The 26012-nt window shown below is 48.5% G+C and overlaps 1 protein-coding gene across 1 annotated transcript in view; it reads left to right on the forward strand.

Annotated features, from left to right (window-relative positions):
- The window catches only part of LOC137631741 (uncharacterized), a 220245-nt gene that overhangs the window by 60145 nt on the left and 134088 nt on the right, over window positions 1-26012 (forward strand). Inside the window, exon 5 of the mRNA XM_068363651.1 lies at window positions 15028-15207. Within this exon, the coding sequence (XP_068219752.1) occupies window positions 15028-15207 (180 nt within the window). The remainder of the gene's footprint in view (window positions 1-15027; window positions 15208-26012) is intronic.

Consider the following 26012-nt stretch of genomic DNA (forward strand, 5'->3'; position numbering starts at 1 on the left):
AAATTAAAAGAAGTTCTGTAATCTCTGTTATCTTATAGGCGTGTAATTTTTGGCGTACATATTTTAATCCATGAATTCCCTCCACAGTATTTGTCACTGCAAGGAAAAGTGATCATATTGCTACATTACCATGAAGTAAATGAATGCATTCCAAATGAAGCTTGAATTATGACACTATGCCAGAGGAGAATAAGTTTCAACAAACATTGATGAGAATGAGCATAATGTTGAAGCCAATATCATTAGGTTGATGAAACACTGTAATACTTCCTAGAGAGGAAATAATTAATTATTTTTTAAACTAAAAAATAAAACAAAAAATGCTATCATTTTATCAACCCTCTTTGTGCTTTCCATTAATGATCTGCCTTATGGGGTTTATTCAATACGAGAACAATTTATTGAATTGATTAATGATGTAAGTGCAAAACATTTTCTGTGAAATGTATTGATTATTTGGACTGAAATAGCACAGTCTTATTCCGGTATTACAAAGATGGCTCTAAAAGTGTCGATTTCATTTGCATTTGCAATCCCCTATGAGTTTGAGTCACCATTTTTCACACTGCTTACCATCAAATCAAAATCACAAAACATATCAAAAGCAACATATTTTATGAGAGTTGCACTGGCCAAAGCAAAGCAGAATCTTTAAGAATTGGTTTAGGTATAGGAAATGGACCCATACCATTGAACAAACATTTGATAACTAAAGTTTTGGCCGAAAATTTTTTTTTTTGTTCCATATAGGTAGCATTTTCTTAAGCGACTGGTTATCAAATAAAAATGAAGTTTTTGCTTCAGTAGATTAGGGTGTCCATCTTTGATGAAATGTAAACTGGTTTAGAAAAATAGTTTTGTTTTAGTACCTTAATGTTACTTTGTTCCGTAACTGAAATACAAACCACGCTATTTACATGGGGGGATTACTTCGGCGCAGCCGATGACGAGCCATAAAGTTTTAACGAGGTTTTCCTACCCCACCGCTAGTTAGCGAGGGGTTAGGGAGGGGTAGCTAGCTACCCCTCCCCCTCACACACACCGGAGAATACTCCACCTTACTTTTGGCTCGGATAGCGATCGGAGGTCTCCGCTCCTATCCTCACTTGACGGCCATTATTGTTTTGTCTTTTAACTTACCTTTTCTTATACTTGATATATTTAAACATTATTGATGTTTATGTATATTTTGGTGTATAGAAAATAGTAAGTTTCCTTTGCTTTTGGTGTTGTGCGGTGTGTGTTGTGTACGTTCTACGAGAGTATCGCCGGCTTTGCAGGCCACTACGATCTTTTCTTGATCACGGCCTTTCACTCCTAGGCCACCATGGTTGCCTTCGTGGAGACCGGCTCTTCTCTTGAGATCGTTCACCTCTTACTCCGTACTACGCCTACGATAGCCTCTCAGGACCGAGTCGCTATTTCGTTTTATTTGTTTCAATTATTTTTATGAATATAATTGTGTTTTAACTTTTCTGCTCAGGGCTCACGTCCCTTCGGGGGTCGGTGATCCTTGGTGCATTCAAAGTCAGTTGCATGATTATAATGTTATAATTCTGTTTTGTTAACCTATGTCCCCCCCCTCACCTGGGCATGCTGGGTGGGGGAAGGGGCGCATACCTTCTTTCGTTCTTATGTTCTTTCCCTCGGGGTTTCTCTTCGGAGTTTCACCCGGGGGAATTTCTGTTAAATAATTATTCTGTTTTATTTTCCAGTTTACGATGCTGTTTCTTCGTGCCTGTTGTGTACCTTCGAAGCAGAGCTGTCCTGTTTATCCTGGGAAGTCGGTTTCGCCGCCGTCTCCCAAGGCGTTCGTCAGGGGCGTTCCCTTCTCTTGAGAAGTTCCCCCGTGACTACTGCCAGCTCTTCATTGCATCCTAGAACGATAAGGAGGTTCACCTCCAGGGTAGTTAGTTAACTTCCCTTGGTCCTTAGGCGGTTATGCTCTTGTGGCTGAGCGACCGCCCTTGTGACTTGCTCAAGGGGCTGAGCGGTTGCAAGGCTAGACCATGGTACTAGCGACTATGCTCTCGGGGCTGAGCGGTCGCTTCTGTAGCTACGCTCAAGGGGCTGAGCAGCTGCAGGATCAGTCTGGCCCTCTCTCGTTCGCGAGGGAGGCCACACTAAGGGCTCCTCCTCGGAGGATTGCTCCTTTTTGTCTCTTCTACGAAGTGTCCCCTCCCGTTTGCGTGAGAGGACACTCACGGAGACTCCTCTTCGGAGGATTGTTCCTGTTTACGTCTGCTGATCTCACGGCCTTTCGGGGCTCCATCACCAGTCTCTTCTACGAAGTGCTCACCTCTCTCGTTCGCGAGAGAGGCCACTCATAGAGACTCCTCTTCGGAGGTTTGTTCCTGTCGTCAACAGCTTGCTGTTCAGTCACTAGCACTTCGGTGTTTAGTGACAGGGAAACTTCGGTTTCTCTTTTTTCCTGACTCTTCGGGGTCTCGGATCTTTAGTTACGCAGTTCCCTCGGGCTCTCGTAACTTTAGTCACTTCTACACTTCGGTGTTTTGTGACAGAGAAACTTCGGTTTCTCGTTGCGTTGACCCTTTGGGGTTTCGCAACTAATTCCCTCGAGGCCTCGCTACTCAGACTACGTTAGACCCTTGGTCTCTCGTCCCTCAGTGTACCTGTTGCCTGCTGTATCCGTTCCTGACTGCAGACGCGCCTTGGGCGCCCACTCCCCCGTTATCTAACGGGCTCCTCCCTTCGCGGCAGGAAAGACATTCTCACACCCTGAGTAAGTCCCTTAAGTACCAGGTATCACCTGCGCACCAACGTTCCCTTACGCGCTAGCGCTCGACTGCTGTTCCTGCTGTTCCTGAGACTGCCTTAGAGACACCCTTCCAGTATTCTGTTAGGCTGCTACCAACGTTCCCTGCGCATTTGCGCATATCGTTGGGGTTCCTGAGATAGCGCACTGGCGCTCACCAGCAGTTCAGCCTTCGGTGTCTCTAAGTGTCTTCTACGAAGGTCACCTCTCCTGTTCGCGGGAAAGGTACCTCACAGAGACCACTCCTCGGAGTATTTAGCAGTCCCTCAGTTGATCGTCGGCACTGAAGTAGACCTCCTGGTCCTCTTCAGGGGATGCTCTCCATTTTAGGGACACATCCCAGTTCCTGATCTACGAGTTAGCGATCCTTCAACCATTTCCGACGATCTTCTGTGCAGGAGCCGACGATCTTCTGTTCGCGCTAACGCGTAAGCGTTGATGATCGCCCGCGCGTGGGATGGTTTCCCGCGCGCGATCTCGCGATCGTCGAGGGTCGTTAGCCGACGATCTTCTGTTCGCGCTAACGCGTAAGCGTTGATGATCGCCCACGCGTGGGATGGTTTCCCACGCGCGACCTTCAAGGCCCTTCCGCTCGCGATCGTCGAAGATCGTTAGCCGGCGATCTTCGGATCCAGCGCTAGGCGCACAAGCGGTAACGATCTTCTTAGTGTACGTAAGCGCCAAGGATCGGTCTGTGCGCGGGATGGTTTCCCGCGCACGGTTCTCCGCACGCGATCACCGACGGCCGTTAGCCGGTGATCTTCGGATCCGGCGCTAAGCGCAGACGCGATGACGATCTTCTTAGTATGCATAAGCTCCGATGATCATTCTGTGCGCGGGAAACCATCCCGCGCATAGCAACGAGGCCATCCGCGCGCGATCGTCGACGGCCGTTAGCCGCCGATCCTTGGATTCGGCGCTAGGCGCGCTAGCGCCGACGATCTTCTCAGTTCGCGTAAGCGCCGAAGATCGTTCCATTCACTGGACGTTTTCCCGTGCGCGACCATTGAGGCTCACGCATCCATCGCACAGATCGTCCGCGCGCGGTTTCCCGCTCGCGATCATCGTAGATCATCCGCGCACGGCCATAGAGGTTTTCCCGCTTGTGATCGCCAACTATCTTCTCTCGCGCGCGAGCGCCGACAGTCTTCGCACACGCGTGAGCATCGGAGATCGTCCGTGCTCGCGCGAATCGCCGACGATTGTCTTTCATAGTTGGAGATCATGCGCACGCGGGCACCATGGTTTCCCGCTCACTGTCCTATGGTCTTCTCTAGCGCCGACGATCTTCGTACTCGCGTAAGCGCCGAAGATCGTCAGCGTTATTCTTCCGCGCGTGGGATGATTTCCCACACGCTATCGCCTACGGCACTAGCACCGGCGATCTTTTTCGCCGAGATCGTTCGCGCGTGGGATGGTTTCCCTCGCTATCACCCACGATCTTTCACGCACAAGCGCCAGCGATCTGCATACGCGCGGGGATCGTTCACGCGGACACCGATACGCTCACGCAGGCATGCGGGCGCGGTTATACTGCTACGCATGCTTTATTTAAGCGCTACCTAGATCTGTGCTTTTCGCGCGATCGTCAGCGTGATCGGCGCACCGTTTTCCGACGCGACCGCGCCCTGTTTACATCAGGGCTTATGGCGGTCAGGCCACCTCCGCGTTTCCCTCCCCCGCAGCGCAGAGCAGCGCCCTCTCCGGAGGGGGGGAGGTTTCCGGATAGGTCAAAGGTCTCTTCTCCCTTCTTTGCAGGTTCTCTACGGGCGAACCCTCATGTGTCATTTCCCCCAGAGGATCGAACGATCCTCTTCCCTCCAGAGGGGCTCTCTGTCAGTGCAAGGGTTGGCCGGCGCGTCGTCAGAACGTTCAAGCAGGCGATGAGCCTGTGCCTTCTGACTGGGGTCACTAGTCAGTAGCAGCTTCCTCTCCCCCTGAAAGGGATGAGAGGAATCTCTGGCATGATATCTCCCCCAAGGACTATCCTGTCCCTTCGCGAGTCCTTACGCAGGCGATGAGCCCTCCTCGGACTTAATCTCCCCTCCCCTGCGGATGAGCACTACCCATCCCCAGGAGGGTCGGAAGACCCGATCCTCTTCCCCTTCACTCCATTGGGAGAATCCCCGCCTCTTCCTGAGGGTCCTATCGTGCGGAGGGAGCGAAGCCCTACGTCCTTCATCGCTGGGGTCCTGTTTCCCTCCTAGGAGGGATCCTAAGGCCCTGTTTACCGCAAGGATCCGTCAGGATCCAGTTCGACCCTTGGGGCAGGTCTACGAGTCTCCCCAGGAAGAGCCTCCGGGGATGGGAGACCTTGCTACCAGTCCATCAGGAGGAGGAGCTCCAGGGGTCGGAACCTGCGTTCTGGCAGGTTCTGGCCCTCAGGAGAAACCTCAAGGGGATCCCAGATTCAGAGATTCCTCTTCGGTAAGGGAAGGATTCGGTCCTGGATCGAGTTCTACTCACCCAAGGACTCCCTTACGCCAGTGCAGCTTGCCTTGGTCTCAGGGAATGGAGAGCGCCAGAGACTGGGACGAGGGCCAGCTCTCCGAGCTTGTCTCCTTCAACAGTCCCAGTTGGTTCCGAGCCCCTCCCTCCTCCCTGGGTAGGGATCGGTGAGGGGACGGGCCCTCCGGGCGGAAGTTCAGTTCATGTCAGAGAGGCGCCCCCTCCAAGAGGTGGCCAACGGGTTTTGAGGTCTCCGTAATCGTCTCCTTCCCTTCTCGACTCTGTACAGGGTTGCCAAACAGTCTCCGTTCAGCATAGCGACAGCAGACGCGGTCAGCTTTGCGGTGAGACCATAAGTCTTCTTGGGTACACTGGTCTGGTAGGACTCGTACTTCCGGTCCTGGTTCACCTATCTTCAAGGAAGTACTTTGGAGTCCGCCTAGGGCGGGTATACCAGTTCAAGGGCTGTGCTTCGACTTCAACACGGCACCTCAACAGTTCTCCGATACTTCCTCTCGGATCTCTTCACGGGCTCTCAGCATCGGCATCCGGCCACTCCGTTTCCTGGGTGGCTGGCCGATCCTGGCGGACTCGAAGGCTTCCCGCAGCCCTCTCAGAATCTGGTATACCGAGGCTGATCTTAGGCTCCTATCTCCCGTAGCCTTCCCTTCAGACGTCAGGGTACCAAGGCAGAGGAAGGTCGCGAGACCTTTCCTCACACGAGAAGACCCTCCAACCCAAGGTTGTTACATCTCTCCTCCCTGGCCCGTCTGGTTTCCACAGTCGCCCCAGGTTGGGCTCTCTCCAGTGGCGACTCGGGGCGGGGGGGAGTCGGGGGCTCGTCTCCCCAGACGCTGAGACCCCTAGGGGACAACCGGTACAGCCAAACCATAGGGGTGGGAAGCTGACGAGGGCCTACAAGAGGGAGTGGTCCTTCTCGTCCTTCCCCCTAACTTGATGCTGTTTTCGTACGCGTCAAAGAAAAGGGTGGGGCCCACGTTCTGATCCACGGGTCCTCAGGCCGGGGGTCAGAACCAGGAAGAACCTTCTCTAGTCCTAGACGGAAACCGTGTTTCTGGCTCTTCAGTAGCTCCACCTAGCCTGGCTATAAGGAGTGACGTCACTGGCGTGGGATTGCTAGTAGTAGTAGGAAGTTGAACGGCACCTCGCTGTTCGGGATATTGACAGGAGATATCTAAATGGTGCGAGGCCTCTGGTTATGATTTATTCAGCGCCCCAGTATTATACCAACACCTTATTAAGGTGAGCGAGCTGGGTTCAACCTAGTATTCCTATACAAAATTTTTCTCTAGTAAATTCATAGCAGTTTTTACCTTAGAAATTATGTAAAAGGAGCATTTCACTCCTTATAGCACCCCAGATTGGGGCCCAATTAGGGAGGGACGGGTGGGTTCTCTCGCCCAGAAATAGATTTTTCCTACGTCAAAATCCCTTTTCTGGGCTCCGACCCGTGCCGCCCAGTGAAATCGTACCAGAGAATGGGGACCCAATATGGCTAACTACCTGAAGAGAGAATAACATAAAAATAACATAGCTGATGAGTTTTAATATCAAAAAGAGGGATGTGGAAACCCGTAAAATAGATCAACATGTATATGACAATGATAAATAGATATGGTAAACAAACAATAATGAAACCCGTAGGTAAAATTCAACAGATATAAATATTGGTAATCCAGCTTGGTAATTGAAAATGCAAAGGTAAAAATTCAATCATAGATATAAATATGAGCATGGTACAAAATCCCATCAGGGGATGATAGAGAGAACCAAGCAAAAGTAAATCCATAACAAAGATTTAACATAACAAAATAAAATCAGCTCGGGGGTTTCAAGAACAAGTGAAATCAAACAAATCGTGAAATTGAACAATTGAATAATAAAATAATACACCATAAGGGTGTATGGTAAACAAAACAGGTAGGAACAACAGGTAAGCCAGGCAGGAGGGAAAGATGACAGAGCAAGACGTTGTGATTAGGACTCAGTACCTTCAGGAGGAACTATATTCCCTGCAGCTACTGTGGCAAATCTAAGAGCTTCTAAAGGTTTTAGGTAGTGGCGCTTGAAAACTTTAGGGGACTCCCAACCCGTATATTTTGATAGCTCATCAAATTTCATATGGTGGAAAAAATTAATTGAAGTAGCCACAGCTCGAATATCATGGACATGTGGGAATGATTCAGGATTAGCTTGTTTAATAAAATAAAGAATTTGTTGCCTGATTCCCTTAAGGGTAATAGTTCCTCCGTGTTCTCTAATAAATAAGGGCCCTGTGGTTGTAGTGGAAGTTCTACTTAAGTAGGATTTCAGGGTGGTAACTGGACACAGGGATGGATCCCGAGGAAGTGGAACAATCTTCCAGGGAGACCACCTGTTTTGGGGGGTCTTCATTTTTAGCCAGGAAAACTTTGTTAGGAGAGAGAAGGACCTCACCCAAAGAGAGAAACTCTATATGACCAGGGTCTCTAGATAAGGCTGACAATTCTGAGATTCTGGAGCCAGAGGCGAGGCTCAAAAGAAAAAGTGACTTTCTTAATAATACCATATAGTTAAAGGATTCATTTGGGGTGTCAGAGGCTAGCTTAAGAACATCGTTCAAAAACCAGGAAACTGCGCTAGGGCGAGTTGAAGGTTTTAGTCTGCCACAAGCTCTCGGAATGGATGAGAAATATGAATCCGTTAAATCAATGCCAAAACCAATATGGAAGATCTTTTTCAAGGCTGACTTGATTGTAGTACTGTAATTGTATTGGCTGCCAGGCCTGATTCGAAGAGAGTTCTGAAGAATGTCACAGTTAGGTTCATCGTCATTTTCTCAACTTGGGAATCTTTCAAGAACTTAGCTAATTTCTTGACAGCTGAGTCATATTGACGGAGAGTAGATTCCCTTTTGTCAGATTCCAGGAAAATAGTATTCAAAGGATCGATGTTTGCACCTCGTTGGGCTGCGAACTTCATGAAGTCCATAAAGTTAGGGCATTCAGAATCTTTGAGGAAGCGAACACATTGCGAGTTTGTACTGTCTGTGTTAGCACCGGATTGGGAATCCGCCGGGGGCGGAGACCTAGTTCTAGCAACAAGGGGAACCAATTGCTCTTGGGCCAGTTGGGGGCTATGAGAGCCACTTGAACTTTGAAGGATCTGAGTTTGTGCAGAACTTTCAGCAGGAGATTCACCGGAGGAAACAGATAAATCGTCTTCCAGGTATTCCAATCTAGAATCATAGAGTCCGTGGCATAAGCCTGAGGGTCCAGGTTGGGGGCTACGTAACAATCTAGTTTGTGATTGGATTCCGTCGCAAACAGATCCACCTGGAGACCCGGGACTTGAGATAGCATCCACTGGAAAGATCGATTGTCTAGTGACCATTCCGACTCTAGCGGAGTCGTTCGGGAAAGTGAGTCCGCTACCACATTCCGGACTCCTGCTAGATGGACTGCTGACAGGTGCCACTTGTACATTGCCGCCATGGAGAAAATCTTCAACATGATGTGGTTTATTTGGGCTGATCTGGAGCCTCCTTTGAGGCAGTGTACTATGACTGCACTGTCGAGAACCAGTCTGATATGGAGATTTCTGGCTGGATTGAGACGTTTTAAAGTGAGGAATACTGCCATGGCCTCTAGGACGTTGATGTGCATTTATTGGAAGACCGGTGACCATAACCCTTGGATTTTCTTGTGCTGGGAGTAATCTCCCCACCCTGTTAAGGAGGCGTCTGTGTGAACGACGAGTCCCGGGACCGGATGTTGTAAGGGAACCGACTTGGAAAGATTCTTGATCTTCGTCCAAGGCTGCAGACTTTTTCTCAGGATTGGGGGAAGGCGAGCACGTTTGTCTTGGCGTTTTGCGGTTGCTCTGGAGCGCCACACTCTGTTTATGTCCTTGAGTTTGGACCTTAGGACGATGTCTGTCACGAAGGTCAACTTTTCCATGAGAAATTGTTTTGTATTCCTCGCTATCTCCTTCCTTGGGGAGGCACAGCGTATGGGAGCACAGGTCCCATTGTAGTCCCAGCCACTGAAACTTGGTCTCCGGGACCAGGCGGGATTTCTCGAGGTTGACTTGGAATCCCAGTTGTCGAAGGAAGGTAAGGACTTTGTTCGTTGCTATGCAGCAAGTCTGGACATTGTCTGACCAGATTAGCCAATCGTCTAGATAGGCCACTACCTGTATCCCCTGAGTTCAAAGCTCTTGAATTACTGTCTCTACTAGTTTAGTGAAGATTCTGGGTGCTATGTTGAGCCCGAATGGCATCACTTAGAATGCATAGGCTTGTTTGCCTAGCTTGAAGCCCAGAAAAGGACGAAAATGCCTTGCTATTGGAACGTGATAGTAGGCATCTGTAAGATCGATGGAGGTGGTGACGGCCCCACGGGGAAGTAAGGTCCGCACCTTCGAGACGGTAAGCATATGGAATTTGTCGCAACGAATGAAGGATTTAAACGAGACAGGTCCAGGATTACTCTCCGTTTGTCTGAGCCTTTCTTTGGCACGCTGAACAAGCATCCTTGAAATCTTATGCGACGTATGCTTTGGATTGCATTCTTTTGTAGCAGATCTTTTGTGAAGGAATGTAGTTCTTCTGTTGGTAGTTGGTAAAAGCTGTTCGGTGGAGGAGGTCCCTGTATCCAGCTCCACCCTAGGCCTTTTGAGATGATGCTGGAAGCCCAATCGCTGAACTTCCAACGGTCCCGAAATATGTACAATCTCCCTCCTACCTTCAGTTTCTCAATGGTTGGTGGATGATTTGCCTCCTCTGCTTCCACGGGAAGACTTGCCTTAGTGGTAACCCCTTCCGCCACCTCGGGCACGAAAGGTACCCTTGGAACCCCTGTGACGCTGGTAGCCACGGAAAGAGCCCTGAGACTCATAAGTGGGATTAAAGGCGGGGGAGAAGGAAGTCGAGGCGATCTGAGACTGAGGGACCAGGACGTATTGTTCTTGTTGTTGGCCCTTTGAGGTAGAAGGCTGGGGACCTTGAGGAGCAGGTTGGACTGAGACCGGTTGAACCCTGAATTGGGAAGGTTGGAAGGGCCTCAATCTCTTCCTACCTCGAATTGGGGTACTAGTAGGCTCATATTTCCTCTTTGAAACGAGGCCCCACCTAACCTTGAGGTTTTGGTTGGCTCTAGCTGCCTCGCTAAGGACCGAGTTAACTAAATCCTCTGGAAAAAGATCCGGGCCCCAGACTGGAGCTTTGATGAGCCTATTAGGTTCGAGCCTAATCGTGGCTTCGGATAGGACGTGTCGTCGACAACGGGTCCTGGCGTTTGCAAAATCATAGGCGTCAGCCATAAAGTTTTCCAAAAGTGACTTAGTGAGGACCTTAGGGAGGTCCTCCTCGTTGTAAGTGGCGACGGTCAATTCGGAAAGAGCAACCTAATTAAGGGATCTGCTGAATCTACACCTCGACTCATATTCCAATATAATAAGAGACTCCGGGAGTTTGGGAAGCCGTTCGCTAAACTGCGTTGAGGCACAGTCCGGGCTCAACTTACCTACCGAGAAGGTAGCTGGGGCGTTCCGCCAACATTCATTGTCTCCCGGAAAGAGAAGGGAGGTTAAGTCAGTCTCCCTGAGTTGAGGTAAAGGCTTCTCGTCCTTGATAGCCTGAAAGACCGACTCTATGATCTTGGTCGCACATGGGGTAGGGGTCTGGTCGTCGGCCACAAACATAGTATATGAACTTTTGTAGGCCGTAATCATTGTGTTCAAGCAGTCCCACTCATTGAACATGCGGACCAAGACAGACTGTGCCTGTTCTTTAGGAAAAATAACAGTTTCCTTTGGGACCTTATCTAATCTAATCAGAGCCTCTTCCCGTGAGGCGAGCGTAGCCGGGGAAGGGGAATTCAAGACCCGGCGGGTAGAATTCATAATCCGTAAGAGGCCGGGTACCGAAACCTTCGATTGACAGCATACCCTCCGAGAAGGGGGCATGCAATGCTAACCTCCAAGGGTTATTCTTATTGAAAGGAGGAAGCTTGGAGGCGTCGGGGATGGGGTATTGCTGTTGTGGTGGTGGCAGCCCCGAGCGCATGAGTCCCTGAACTAGGCTCTCCATAGAAGCTATCCTCTCTTGCGATTGCTGCGTATGAGACGATAGCATCGACTCAAAACGAGCAAACAGTTTCTCTGAAAAATCCACCGCGTTAAATGATTCCGCCGGGGGGGGGGGGAACAGGTGCCGGAACGGAGGCTACTCCATGAGAGATTGAGGGCACAACAATTGGGTCTTGAGAGACACTGGTGGAGGAGGATTTAGCCTTCGAGGATGATGATCTCGAAGAATTGTGGTCTTTGGAAGACTTGTGAGTCTTATATAAAGGCTTACGATGAGCCTTCACCTTGGGGGGAACAGGCCGGGGACTGAGATCAGTCCCGGTTGTCCCCTGAAAACCTAGAAAAGAAGAGTGTTCTGAAGTAGAAGAGAAAGCCGGGCTAGGGAGAGGAATCTTCGCCCGGGAACCACCTGACTCAACTACGTCCCTACCTGCGTCGAGATCATCCAGAGCCATGGGTTCCACATCGAGGTTGAGGGTAGCGACGTCCTCAGTTAGGGTGCCGCCCGTCTCTTCTTGGTCCGGGGCCAGAAGAAGAGATTCGATCCTCTCGATGATAGGGTCCGCCAACTCTTTGGGGACCGCAGCTGAAGTTTTAGCATGGGGGTAGAGGTGGGAACACCATTCCTCAGAGAGGATATAAGGCTGTTTGGCCTTCACGTTGCGGGCGAACCCACCAATCCAGATCTTGAGGGTAGCCTGAGCTGTGTCTTTTTCAAGTTGGGTGCTCTGAAAGAGAACAGACTATTAGTGAGGGATATTTGTGCCAAAGAAAAAGTGGAGAAGTCCAAGGACATTGTAGGCACGAAGTGAAAGGCATGCGGGAAGTCCAGAGGACTGTGGCCTTAAAATAATAATCGAGATTAAAATAAACCATCAAAATTAATGATAACTCCCTACAAGTCTGTAGTAATGAAAATGCACTCACCGAGTCAGATGTTAGAGTGGAGGTCATTTTGTAGCAAACTACACAATTGTCCGGATGCCAAACAGCTAAGTCATCCACTTGAACAGAGCAGTGAGCGTGCGAACAACACACGTCATGGCCGCAGGGTTGTTGGAGGACAGCGGCACATGCCGTCATCGCACAGCATACAGTCTGTAAGATAAAAGATACATGAGTATCTTAAAGGAAAGCAAATTAGGGGCCCGGAGGCCCCGGAGCTTAAATATCTATATATATCAATATCATGATAAAAATTTTTATATATATACATCAAGTATCTTGAATGAAAGCAAATTAGGGGCCCGGGGGGCCCGGAGTGCTTAAATTATCTATATATATCAATATCATGATAAAATTTTTTTATATAAATACATCAAGTACTTGAATGAAAGCAAATTGAGGGCCCCGGGGGGCCCGGAGTGCTTAAATATATCAATATCATGATAAAAGATTTATTCCGATTGTATTGAGAATAAAAATAAGTCAGGCCGTAACCGTGATCATAGCAAAAGAGGGAAGGGAAGGTCGAGAACTAGGATCGTATATATAATATATATATGTGACTAATATATAACGTTAATCCAAGTAATAATGAGTAACGTTGGCTCCGGAGGCTTAACTAAACAACTCGACCAGATGGTAATGTATAAAAGCTACGTCCGGGGATCCCGTAATGAAAGTCTTTATATATATATACTGTATATCTATATGAGGTCCGTGAGGTGCGGGACACTATAGAGGGGGAAGGGATCTTTAATGGGTCCGTGAAGTGCGGGACCGAGAGGGAGTAGCACGTACAAAACTTAATAAATAGTATAACATGACAAGGTACCACGGACCGAGCAGAAAACTTCCCGCCGATCGTTGGCCAAACGAGCGACGGAAAGAAAACGACTACGACCGGGTAGAGTAGTACAAAAGGGTAAGTAATGTACGTTAATGTATAATAATAGCAAGCCTCACAGATCAACGGGAACCGCCCGTGCAAAGAAAGCGAAAGGCCCCGGGAGGGGAACATAACGCAACATAGTGACTCTAACTCGATCGGGAGAGAGAGAGGGAGGTAACCCTGGGGTGGGGTATCGGGAGGGAGGGAGGCTAGGAGTGGGGTGATAGCAGGTATACCAACCTGCCAGACCCACGATTGATATGATCACGCGGAAAGAGTAATAACACTATAATAAACATAACACATGGTAAAATAAGATAGGAAGGCATGCTGGATGATAATAATAATAAAATTAACTATACATCAATCGTAAAACAAATGAGGGAGCGAACATGAGACAGGAGAACCAAGCCTGGCGGCGCTGAGAGTAGGCAGGGCTACCAACATAACACAGAGTCAGTGAAGTGCTAACAAAATGAAAAACTAATATCTGACTCATGAAAGACCCTCGAGCTAATGCAAGAAAACGAATGACGTTAAAAATGAGAAGCAAGTCCGTGGCGTGCGAACGTAAATAATCCAAGTAATAATATTAATGGAATATAAACGCCCAAAGGCGACCAGGCAACCTAACGAGAATACGCTCACGTATATGTAATAACTGTTATCGTAATAACAGGACATCAATATAATAAATTAAAACGGTGTGTGAACCGTGGATACTCAGAAAGTTCATAACGAGAAACAATCAGTATGGAGGACTCATTGAAAAGCGTTAAGAACGACACGAGGGAGCCGAGCGCCATGAAAGACCCACGCGGGGTCGTGAAAAATAAAACTTATAATATAAGCAAAAAAGGGCAAGGCCCCCTCCAAAATCTCAAAACTCATAGATCTGGTACTTAACTTAGATGGAGTGACAGTGGAGTTCGACATCTTGAGGTAAATCCAGGAAAAACCAGTGAAATTCACACACCAAGGCAAAATACGTGTTAGATAGCGCGTGCTATAAAAGGAGTGACGTCACTGGCGTGGGATTGCTAGTAGTAGTAGGATGTTGAACGGCACCTCGCTGTTCGGGGATATTGACAGGAGATATCTAAATGGTGCGAGGCCTCTGGTTATGATTTATTCAGTGCCCCAGTATTATACCGACACCTTATTAAGGTGAGCGAGCTGGGTTCAACCTAGCATTCCTATACAAAATTTTTCTCTGGTAAATTCATAGCAGTTTTTACCTTAGAAATGATGTAAAAGGAGCATTTCACTGGGCGGCACGGGTCGGAGCCCAGATGGCCATGTCGTCTTGATGGACCTGCCCTCCCGAAACTACTATATCTGTAGCACCATGCTCAATGCTACAAGGAATGAGCGCCATCTTGGAGCCTCGTAAGAGTACGGGAGGAAGGGTAGCCTTGATAACGGCTCCCCTTCTGTTTTTCGCCACTCTTCCCCCTTGAAACAAAAATGCTAATCGGGGTGAAGTTTGCTATGTGTCGTATCAAGATATACGTTCCCTGATATTATGCGATATCCTTAAGAGAGATTTTAAGGATATTCACTTCAGGAGTTAGAATTCTGGAGACCTAAAGGTCAATTCTCTGGTAATATCACTGTAGCCAAATATCCCTTAGAATGCTACCAATAGGAACCTTCCATCAGGATGACATGGCCATCTCATCCAAAAATAGCAATTTGACAAGATTTTGTTATGATTTCTAAAGATGCTATCTTTATCCAAGTTTTCCGTGAAAGAAGTGTGGGCGCAATTATCTTTCCCTATCAAAAATAGATTAATTTATAAAATAGTGTTTTGATCAGTGCAATGTTTTGAAATAATCTTCTACAGAAATTGCATTATAATTTTTTATTCTTTCAGCTCCTGAAACACAATATCAATGATTTGGAGTTAAGACAGATCATTCATTTGGACTTTCTTCTTAGAAAATTCCCATCAGTTCCCATTTCACAAGCAATTAAAATTGCAATTCCTCTCTTAGTAGAAAATGCACTGAGTACAGAACCTATAGGAACACTCTCTCTAAAGCAGTTATCTGAGGTAAGATTCTGGTAAAGTTCGTATACTTTAAACATTAAATAATTGTATTTTCATCTGTATAAGGTATATAATGCTAGTATTAAGTTAATTTTATGAAGTTTTATCATTTTGCTTTGCTAATATGTATTTTATTTGATTTCATGCTCTGTCCACTGGATTATTACTTTTTGTTATAATTTTATAATATATGTTTTTTACACAAAATACAAATCTTACATTCTTTACATAAGAGAAGAAATCAGTGCAAGCTGGCATACAGCTATAAAAAACTTATAGCGAGGCATCAACAACCATTTTGGTTGTTACCAGTGGTGTCCCCCCTCTCACTCAACCTTCCTCACTTTGAGCTCAGCCGTGGTTGAAGACAAACGTTTTCTTCTACGTTCATACGAGCTGGTTAGAAATTATAAACTTTCTTGTTTTCTTTTTAAGGGGGGGATTCGGTAAGTGTGTGTGTGTGCACGCGCTTGAGGGTGTACGACATGTGAATTTGCTCAGGTGTTTCATTATTTCTATTGGCAAAGTTATTTCTTGTATCACTTTTGTATAACATTGTATAGAAATTCTCTGCAATTTTTATCACTCAATATCTTTTGTTAATATTTCCATTTTCCTCTTTTAAAGCAAATATGTATTGGCACTCTGCTCCAAGTCTTCTTTTCATCAATTTTTGATGGCTTCTTCCTTTCTTTAATGTTTCCTCAATTTGGTCTGATTGTATTTACGAATGTCTTAGGGTTATAGTTTGTTTATTATTTTGGATAGTTCTGCTAATTCTATTTCATCTCTCTTGGATTTTACAATTGTTTATAATCTTTTCTTTATTAGGTTTGGGTTCTTTCTGATAGTTTTCATCCATCTTGTTTAGGAACTTCCACCTATGTTTTATGCTGATTCCAATATAAATTTTGATAAATTGCTGTTCATTTTTTCTTTACTTGCTCCCATTCATTATGTAGCTAGGAGTACCTACTATGTATTGTTAAACTAAACTCATTAGATTTTTTCTTATTACAGGAGTTTTATTTTCTTTCTTAAAATTATTTTATTCCGTAACCGAAATACAAACCACGCTATTTACATGGGGTATTACTTTCGGCGTAGCTGAAATGACGAGCCATTAGATTTTTAACAAGGGTTAACTACCCTCTCGCTAGTTAGCGAGGGGGTAGGGGAGGGGTAGCTAGCTACCCCTCCCCCCTCACACACCGGTGAACTGATTCACTTCACTTTTGGCTCGAGTGATGATCAGACCTGTCTGTCTCACCCTCACATTTTTGACAGCCTTAATTTGTTTGCTTTTTCTTACAGCTTGTGTGCTTGGAAGTTGGCCTCTCTCCATCATGTGGAAGTGCCCTGGACTTCCCGACCGCCCTTGGGGAACGTTCATGTCGGCGGTCGAGACCGACCCTCACTCCTTATGTCCATACTGCCGAGGTCAACAGTGTGATAGGAATAAAACTTGTAGTGAGTGCAGGGAGTGGTCTACCTCTCAGTGGGAGAGGTTTTCCCGGCAACGTAAGAAGAAGTCTAAGCGTGACCTTTCTCCTTCAAGGGCTGCCTTGAAGAAGGAAGGTTCCAAAGACTCTTCTTCTGTTTCCCGAACCTCCTCCGAAGCTCCCACTCAATCGGTCTCTCGCGAGGGGCCGTCGAGTGGTAGCGTAGGCCTTTCTGTTGTTGACCAACCTCGGGGTTCGGGATAGGGAGTTGCCTCCCATAGCGAGGCAGCTCCTCCTCCTCCACCTCCGGGGGAGGATATTGATGCAGCTTTGGGCTTCCTTGGGGCTTAAGGGGTCACCCTCTAGGGAAGCCCTGTTTGACCTGATCCAGTTGGGTGCGGCTGTCAAACAGTCGCCGGTAATAGCAGAGGTTGATCATCTGTCTATTGTCGACATTGTTGTGGCAGAGGCTTCCGACGGGTCGGGCCAAACCCCTGCTGTTGTTGCGGATGTTGCTGAAGGCTCAGTTCCCCCCTCCGAACATCCTTCGAGGGAGGAGCTGGGTCCAACGGTCTCTCCTGCGGGTGATTCTCCCCCTCGGGGGAGTTCACTGACGGAGACTCCTCTTCGGAGGACCGACAATGGTATTGCTGCCCCTCGAGGTCGTCTTCGCCGTAAGGCTCGCCCTCCTCTTCGCCGTAGAGGCCTTCCTTCCCCTTATAAGGGTGTTAGGAGGCGCCTCTTCAGTTCTTCGCCTTCGACATCACCCGCAGAGGAGCATCCTCGAAGTGAGCAGACCGTTGCAGCTGCAACGCTAGACCACTCAGCTGATTGTTCGTGATCTCCCACGCCTGCCAGACCTGCTAGCCTTCCTTCTCCGTTTGCGGACGCAGATGCGCAGTGGGTGCCAACGCACCCCGTTTTCCAACGGGCACCGGTCCCTTCGGGGCATAAGGGCTTATCTCCCATTGAGAGTGAGTCCCTTAACCTGTTAAGCGTCCCCCCTGGACCAGGTTGCCGCTAACGTACCGTCACGCTTTTTTTTGCCCTGAGCGGTCATTTCACTAATGATAATTTTTCAAAGTTAATATCATTTCTTTATGCTTATAATTCGTATTTATAGTTAAAAGTAGGGATATTAATTAAATGGTAGAGTAAAAAAAACAATTAATACTATTATTTCATTTCAAATGGCTACATAATACTGAATATTCTAATGGGTTCTTTTTATCTTCAATCATAAATCTTATGCCTGGATAAGCAACAAAAGCAAATGGATAAGTCTCTCCCCCCTCTCTCTCGTTTCCTGTATAGTTTTCAAATATGTTCGTCATACATTTGTACATTATTTATCCACTTTATTCTCTCTCTCTCTCTCTCTCTCTTGGCGTTGCCAGACATCATATAAGTTTCTATTTACAGCCCCCATATGCTGAGAGTGTTGCCAAGTGGTGATCCTATACTTACTATATGAGTAAACGTAATATCACGAGACTGACGGCTTGAAAAAGGTAATTAAAGTCATAAACGGAATATGCAGTTGAAGGCGGTACCGAGTAGATCGTGGTGAACGGTTTATCACGTGGGTGACGCTTAACAGGTTAAGCGCCAGGGGTTACCTGCGCGCCCACGTTCTCCTGCGCACTCGCACGCAATAGCACGCAAGCGCTCTTCTGCTGTGGACCCTTCGGACTCAACGCGCCGGCGATCTCCTGCTTCCACGTCTTCTCGCCGTAGATCTCCTGCTCGCCAGCGCTCGCCAGCGCTCGCCTGCGCGCCAGCGCTCTCCTGCTTGTCAGGGATCTCCTGTGCGCCAGCTCTCTCCTGCTCGCCAGCGCACATCTGCGCGCCCACGATCGCCTGCTCGCCAGCGCACATCTGCGCGTCCTGGTCCTGATGCGTGCCATGCACGCCAACTTTCGCCCGCGCGCCCACGATCTCCGGATCTGGGTGCAGGCAAGGAGGCTGTTCCTTTGCCCCCTCGCCGTCAATCTCCTGCGCGCGCGCAGACCCCACCCACGCGCCAGCCTTTGCCTGCACGCCATCGCTCACTCTCCTGTGCGCTCTTCTAGACCGGTTCGAGTCTCTGCACGCCCACGAGAAGTCTCCGGTGCAAGCCCGTGAGCGTTCGCCTTTACGCGCCACTTCACCTTCTGGTCCTGCGTCCCAGCTGATAGCTCCTGACCACGCCTCTACGCGCCAGCGATCTCCCGCACGATCTTTCGCCTGCGCGCAAGCGCTCTACAACGCGGCCGCGCACCCACACGTCAGATCGCCGAAGGTCTCCTACGCGCCCACACGCTAACGCGCCTGTGCGCAGTCGATCGCCTTCTTGCCCTACACGCCATCGCTCGCCAATGCGCCACCCTGTAAGCGCAGAGCAGCGCACTTGCAGGAGGAGGAAGAATCTTCAGAGAGGTCTAGGCAACACTCTTCTTCTTTTCAGGCAGGCCCTGTGGTGTCCACTCCTAAGGATCGCCCGATCCCCTTTCCTCCAGCGGGAGTCGCTGACACCGAGTCTGTCAGCCGTCAGCCTTGGTTTGGGTCTCTGATCAAAGCGGTCGTCATAGGCTGTTAAGCCGGCCCTCGCTGATCTAGGCCTCAAACCAGCGGCAGCCTCGTCCCCGCTGAAGAGAAGGAGAGGAGTGGACTTCGTGGTGACTTCTCCTAGGGTTAAACTGGCTCCCAAGAAGCCCGTCAGGAAGGCCCCTTACCCCCTCAGACGGTTTCTCCTTCTCCTGTGGACGAAGCCTCTCCGTCCTGAGGAAAATCCAGCGAGGCGAGACATTCTCCCACGGCACCAATGGGAGGAACCCCACCTCGAGTAGGAGAATCATCTCGTTTGGGAGCAGAGAGGAGCCCTCAGACTTCTTTACTGGAGTCTTGTATCTCTCCTAGGAGGGAGCCCAAGGACTCGAAGACCGTTCCTAAGTCTTCATCCCGGATTCGACCAGAGCCAGCAAGACCCCAGGAGAACGTCCACGTGTCCCCCCAAGTAGAGCAGCTGGGGACAGGAGACTATGCTGCCAGTCCACAAGGAGGAGAGCTGCATGAGTCGGAGTATGCCTTCTGGCAGGTCCTGAGTCTGATGAGGCAACTCAACAGGTTCGAGGACCCGGAGACCGCCCCTCGCGAAGGCAAGGATACGGTTCTGGACCAAGTCTACGGCACTCAAAACCCTCCGAAGGCCAGTGCGGCTCTGCCCTGGTCCCAGGGGGTTAAGAGCGCCAGAGACAAGGTTGAGAGCCAGCTCTCCGAACTCGCCTCCTCCATCCGTTCCTCTGCCGGCAACAAACTCCTCCCACCTCCTTGTGTACAACAGAGGAAGTACTTCGAGATCATGGGGGAGTCTTGTTTAGCCCTTCCTCTCCACCATTCTGAGGAAGAGCTCTCCAGGGGAATTTCTCTTGAGAAACTCTCCGCCCGGCAGGTGACATTCTCGGCTACAGAGATCTTGAGCCAGGAGAAAGTCGCAAAGTGTGCCATGCAGGCCACTTCGTGGCTGGATGTCTGGCTGGGGTCTCTGGGCATCCTGTTGCGATCCGAGGACTTGTCCAAGGAGAGCACCAGGAAGGCCATGGAGACTTTTCTCCTCTCGGACACGCGCACCATCGAGTTTCTAGCTCACCAAGTTTCGAACTTGTGGGCAAACTCGATCTTGAAGTGTCGTGATGCGGTGACCGAGAGGTTCCATGCGAAGGTCCCAGCCTTGGATGTCTGCAAACTCAGACACTCTTCCATCCTTGGAAAGAGCCTGTTTGAGCCCAAGGATGTAGAACGGACAGCTGAGAGGTGGAGGAAATCGAATCACGATTCTCTCCTCCAAAGGGCTCTTACATCCAGACCCTACAAGCCTCCAGCACCTCAACAACAACAGCCTCGTCAGTCTAGGATATCGAAACTGGCTCTGGCAGCAAAGGCAATGATGTCCAAACAGCAGCCCTTTCCTGTCAAGGACAGGCAGGGTGGAAAGTCCTCCAGGGGAGGCAAGAATCCTAGAGGGAGCGGCCGAGGCCGCAAACGCTAGGATTGGCAATCCCCCTGCGTGTCCACCAGTGGGGGGATGCCTGCAGAGTTGCGTGTTCAGGTGGCAGCAACTCGGGGCCAATTCCAGGACGATCTCTGTGATCAGCCAAGGATATCGTGTCCCGTTCATAACATCTCTTCCTCCCCTGACAGCGAATCCATTGTCGTTGAGCTCCTATGCCTTGGGATCGGCAAAGGGGCTAGCCCTTCGGACGGAAGTCGAGACTATGCTGAAGAAGGATGCTCTCCAAGAGGTCGTCGACGGGTCCCCAGGCTTCTCCAGTCGACTCTTTCTTGTAAAGAAGGCGTCTGGAGGCTGGAGACCCGTTATCGACCTCCCAGCCCTGAACAAGTTTGTCAAAAAAACTCCGTTCAGCATGGAGACAGCAGAGACGGTCAGACTTGCAGTGAGACCGCAAGACTTCTTGTGCACACTGGATGTAAAGGACGCGTACTTCCAGATCCCAATCCATCCGTCTTCCAGGAAGTACTTGAGATTCAACCTAGACAACAAGATCTACCAGTTCAAGGTGCTGTGTTTCGGTCTCTCCACAGCACCACAGGTGTTCACCAGAGTGTTCACCCTGATATCTTCGTGGGCACACAGGATCAGCATCCGTCTCCTTCGCTATCTGGATGACTGGCTGATCCTGGCAGACTCGGAGTCGACCCTTCTTCGACACCGAGACAAGCTTCTGGGACTTTGCCAAGATCTAGGGATCATGGTAAAGGTAAATCTCGAGAAGTCTTCTCTGCTTCCATCTCAACGACTGGTATATCTAGGCATGATATTGGACACCAATCTCCACAAAGCCTTCCCATCAGACGACAGGATAGCAAGACTGAGGAGGGTCGCAGAACCTTTCCTCAGACGGGAAGAGCTTCCAGCCCAATCTTGGTTACGTCTTCTAGGTCACCTGTCCTCCCTGGCCCGTCTAGTTCCAAACGGCCGCCTCAGGATGAGATCCCTGCAATGGCGGCTCAAGTCCCAGTAGAATCAAGGCCACGATTCCCCGGACTTTCTGATCCTCATAGGGCCTGCGGAACGGACGGAACTGCAGTGATGGTTGACCGACGGAAACCTTCGAAAGGTAGTGGATCTTCTCGTCCTCCCCCGGATTTGATGCTGTTCTCGGACGCGTCAAAAGAAGGGTGGGGGGGCCCACGTTCTGAACCACAGGATCTCAGGCCGGTGGTCAGAATCAGAAAAGTACCTCCACATCAATCTGCTAGAAATGAAGGCCGTCTATCTGGGCCTTCAACAGTTCCAACAGAACCTGGCGGGTCACTCTGTGGTGGTGATGAGCGACAACACCACAGTAGTGGCTTATATCAACAAGCAGGGCGGTACCTTTTCACAACAGCTATCCCATCTTGCATTAGAGATTCTGAGATGGGCCGAAGTCCACTCGATACCACTATCAGCTCGCTTCATTCCGGGCAAAAGGAATATGCTCGCCGACAGTCTGAGCAGAGCTTCGCAGATAGTGAGTACCGAGTGGTCTTTGGATCCTCAAGTAGCCAACAAAGTCCTGACTTTGTGGGGTTCCTCGACAGTGGACTTGTTCGCGACAGCCTTGAATTTCAAGCTTCCGCTGTACTGCTCCCCAGTCCCAGACCCCAAGGCACTCTGGCAAGATGCCTTCCAACAACGGTTGGACAACATCGACGTCTACACCTTCCCACCGTTCTGTCTGATGAAAAGGGTGCTCAACAAGACCAGACTATCGGTCAACCTGTCGATGACCTTGATAGCTCCGCTATGGCATCATGCAGAGTGGTTCCCGGACCTTCTGCAGCTCCTGACGGAACTCCCGAGAGAATTCCCCCCACGACACGAGCTACTCAGGCAACCACACTGCAACATCTTTCACAAAGCCGTAGCTTCGCTTCGCTTCGGCTTCACGCCTGGAGACTATCCAGCATTTCCTCACGGAGAGAGGCTTTTCGCAACAAGTTGCGGAGAGGTTGTCTTGACACCTGCGAAAGTCATCTGCAGGGGTCTACCAGGCGAAGTGGAGAGTCTTCTGTGGTTGGTGTCGTGGGAGGGGTATCTCTCCCCTCGATGCCACTATTCTAGCAATAGCGGAGTTTTTTGTATATTTGCGGGAGGAAATGCGCCTTTCGGTCTCGGCGGTGAAAGGCAATCGCTCAGCCTTAAGCCTGGCCTTCAGGCTGAAAGGATTGGACATTTCTTCCTCGCTGAAACTTTCCTTGCTCATACGAAGCTACGAACTTACCTGCCCTCAGTCGGAAGTGAGACCTCCTCCATGGAACGTGGTTCGGGTTCTCAGGGCTCTTAAGAGACCTCCGTTTGAACCATTACGCCAGGCTTCTGATCGTCACCTGACTTGGAAGACGGTGTTCCTGCTCGCTCTGGCTTCAGCCAAGCGTGTCAGTGAACTTCATGGTCTCTCGTACGACGTCGCCCATTCAAGGGGATGGGGTTAGATAACGTTCGGGTTCGTCCCTGAGTTTGTTGCTAGAACTCAAAATCCTGGAGTTCCGGACCCACGGTTCGACTCCTTCAGGGTTTCGAGTATTCGTTTTGTAACAGATGACCCAGACCATCTCCTACTATGCCCAGTAAGGAGTCTGAGGCGTTATCTTCAAAGAACAGCTGCAGTTCGTCCTAGCGTGCAAGCCCTGTTTGTAAGCACGGGAAGGACGAAGAGGAGGCTCACCAAGAATACCATCTCAGCTTGGATTCGAAGGGTCATCCATCATGCCCTGAATCCAGACCCTCCTCCGTCACATCTCCCTAGAGCACACGATGTCAGAAGCATCGCAACGTCCCTGGCATTCAAGAGAAACTTCTCTGTGACACAGGTGCTACAAGCTGAGGTCTGGAAGCGTCAAATGACCTTCACAGCCCACTACCTGCAGGACGTGACCCACAGGAGGCGCGATACGTTCTCTATCAGCCCTGTGGTGGCTGCGCAACAGCTGGTCTAACCTCAGGCTCCTTAATGGACAGGTAGTAGAAAGTTGAGGGCATTGTTACCAAGTTTTAGACTGCATGAATGAAAAAGTATGTCTGACCCTTACTCTTTTCTTCATCCTCCCCTCTCTTGGGGAAAGCAGCATCCTGGGATCTCTGCATAGCTGACCTCAAACCACTGCAGGTAAACCATGCTTCCTTGTGTTCATAGTATTAATATAATACTGTTGCGTCCCCCATACCCTGACGCCTAAATCCTATATTCAATTCCATACCTTGACGAGGTGGTATTGGGAACGTCCTAACCTAGATTTCCATCTAAAGGACTTCAGGTCAACTTCCTAGGATGAGTCACACTTCTTTCCTTCACACACAAGCTTATGTAGGCCGCAAGTTCCTTGCGGAGCAAGGAATTTGCGAGGTGCAGGGACTCCTTTTCTCGAGTGCTGCTCACTTGGATTCTGAGTCCCCGGGCAAAAGCCAAAGCCAGTAAGGCTGGGACTTTCCACCCTACCTAAGGGTTAAGTCACCCCATGTAAATAGCGTGGTTTGTATTTCGGTTACGGAACAAATGACAAATTCGGAGATAATTTGTATTTTTCCTAACCATGCAAACCTTAGCTATTTACACATATTTGCCCGCCAGCCCTGTCCCCCGGGAAGTCCTACCTCTAAGCGAAGTGAATCAGTTCACCGGTGTGTGAGGGGGGAGGGGTAGCTAGCTACCCCTCTCCTACCCCCTCGCTAACTAGCGAGATGGTAGTTAACCCTCGTTAAAAATCTAATGGCTCGTCATTTCAGCTACGCCGAAAGTAATACCCCATGTAAATAGCTAAGGTTTGTATGGTTAGGAAAAATACAAATTATCTCCGAATTTGTAATTTTTCTTTCTTTCCTTAGATCTAAAATAATTACTGTACTTCTCACCATTGTATGGTTGCATGACTATCTTGTTGAGGGCTTATATCTTTATCTAAATTAACTTTTTCACTGAGAATAAAATCTATTTCATTTTTTGTTTCTCCATTTTGGCTTTGCATGTCAATTTTTATCTTCCTTTCCATAAAAAAGGTGTTCATGATTTTGACATTGTATCTTTCAGCAAAGTCTACAAGCATGTCTCCTCTGTTATTCCTTGCACCCACTCCAAATGTACCTGCTGCTGATTCTCCTCTCTTCTTTTGAATTACTTTAGCATTCCAATCACCCAAATCAAATGTAAATTGAGTCGTGTGTTTTATCATAGATATCTCCAGAACTTCATAAAAAGTCTCTCTTTCTTTCTCTGTATGGAATGTTGTTGGTACATATATTTGAGTGATCTTCAGTTTATACTTCTTATTTAGTTTGATGATTAATCCTGCAACTCTATCACTAGTACTACAAAATTCTTCTATGTTACCTGCAAGATTTTTATTAATAAGAAAACCCACTCCATTTTCTTTGTTAATTTTATGACATCTGAAGCAAAATGTAAGTTTTTTTTTTCAAATTCTGTATGATTCCCCAGTTCTTCTAATTTCACTAAATCCTATTATATCCCAATTTATTTTTTCTGCTCATCTAGTAATGCAGCGAGATCGTCTTCCCTAGACAGGGTGTTGATGTTGTTGTAAGGTTCAGTTTTAAAGGTAGCCTGTTCTAGTCCAAAGATTTTAAAGACCCCCTGTAGTGTGATGTAACTGCCTGCTACCTTGGGCAGTTATTCCACTGCCACATGGGACAGGGGGCAGAAATAGGTTTGTTTGATGCATATCCTGGTTTTGGTGAATTTTCATCACTACACTGGCTAATGTTGATTGGTGGTAGTGGGAGATTTTGGTTTGATCGTTCATAGCAAACTAACCTAGTATGGGTGGCTCTGACTAGTATAGCTTTGCTGATCATGGTGATGTGCAAACCCTTGCACCACATTAAGGTATCCCCACCCAAAAAAGGGTATGTAAACATACATATTTATATATCATCATCATCATCTCCTCCTACGCCTATTGACGCAAAAGGCCTCTGTTAGATTTTGCCAATCGTCTCTATCTTAAGCTTTTAATTTAGTACTACTCCATTCATCATCTACTTCGTGTTTCATAGTCCTCAGCCATGCAGGCCTGGGTCTTCCAACTCTTCTTGTGCCTTGTGGAGCCCAGCTGAACATATGGTGAACTAATTTCTCTTGGGGAGTGCAAAAAGCATGCCCTAACCATCTCCATCTACCCCTCTTCATGATCTCATCCACATATGGCACTCTAGTAATCTCTCTTCTAGTTTCATTTCTAATCCTGTCCTGCCATTTAACTCCCAATATCCTTCTGAGGGCTTTGTTCAGAAACCTACTAAATCTATTGCCTGGTCGAGTTCACTAACAGAGGCCCTACGAAGGTCAGAGTTCTGATCCAACGGCC

Source organism: Palaemon carinicauda, chromosome 40, assembly GCF_036898095.1.
Source record: "Palaemon carinicauda isolate YSFRI2023 chromosome 40, ASM3689809v2, whole genome shotgun sequence".
In the NCBI taxonomy this organism is placed as follows: Eukaryota; Metazoa; Arthropoda; class Malacostraca; order Decapoda; family Palaemonidae; genus Palaemon; species Palaemon carinicauda.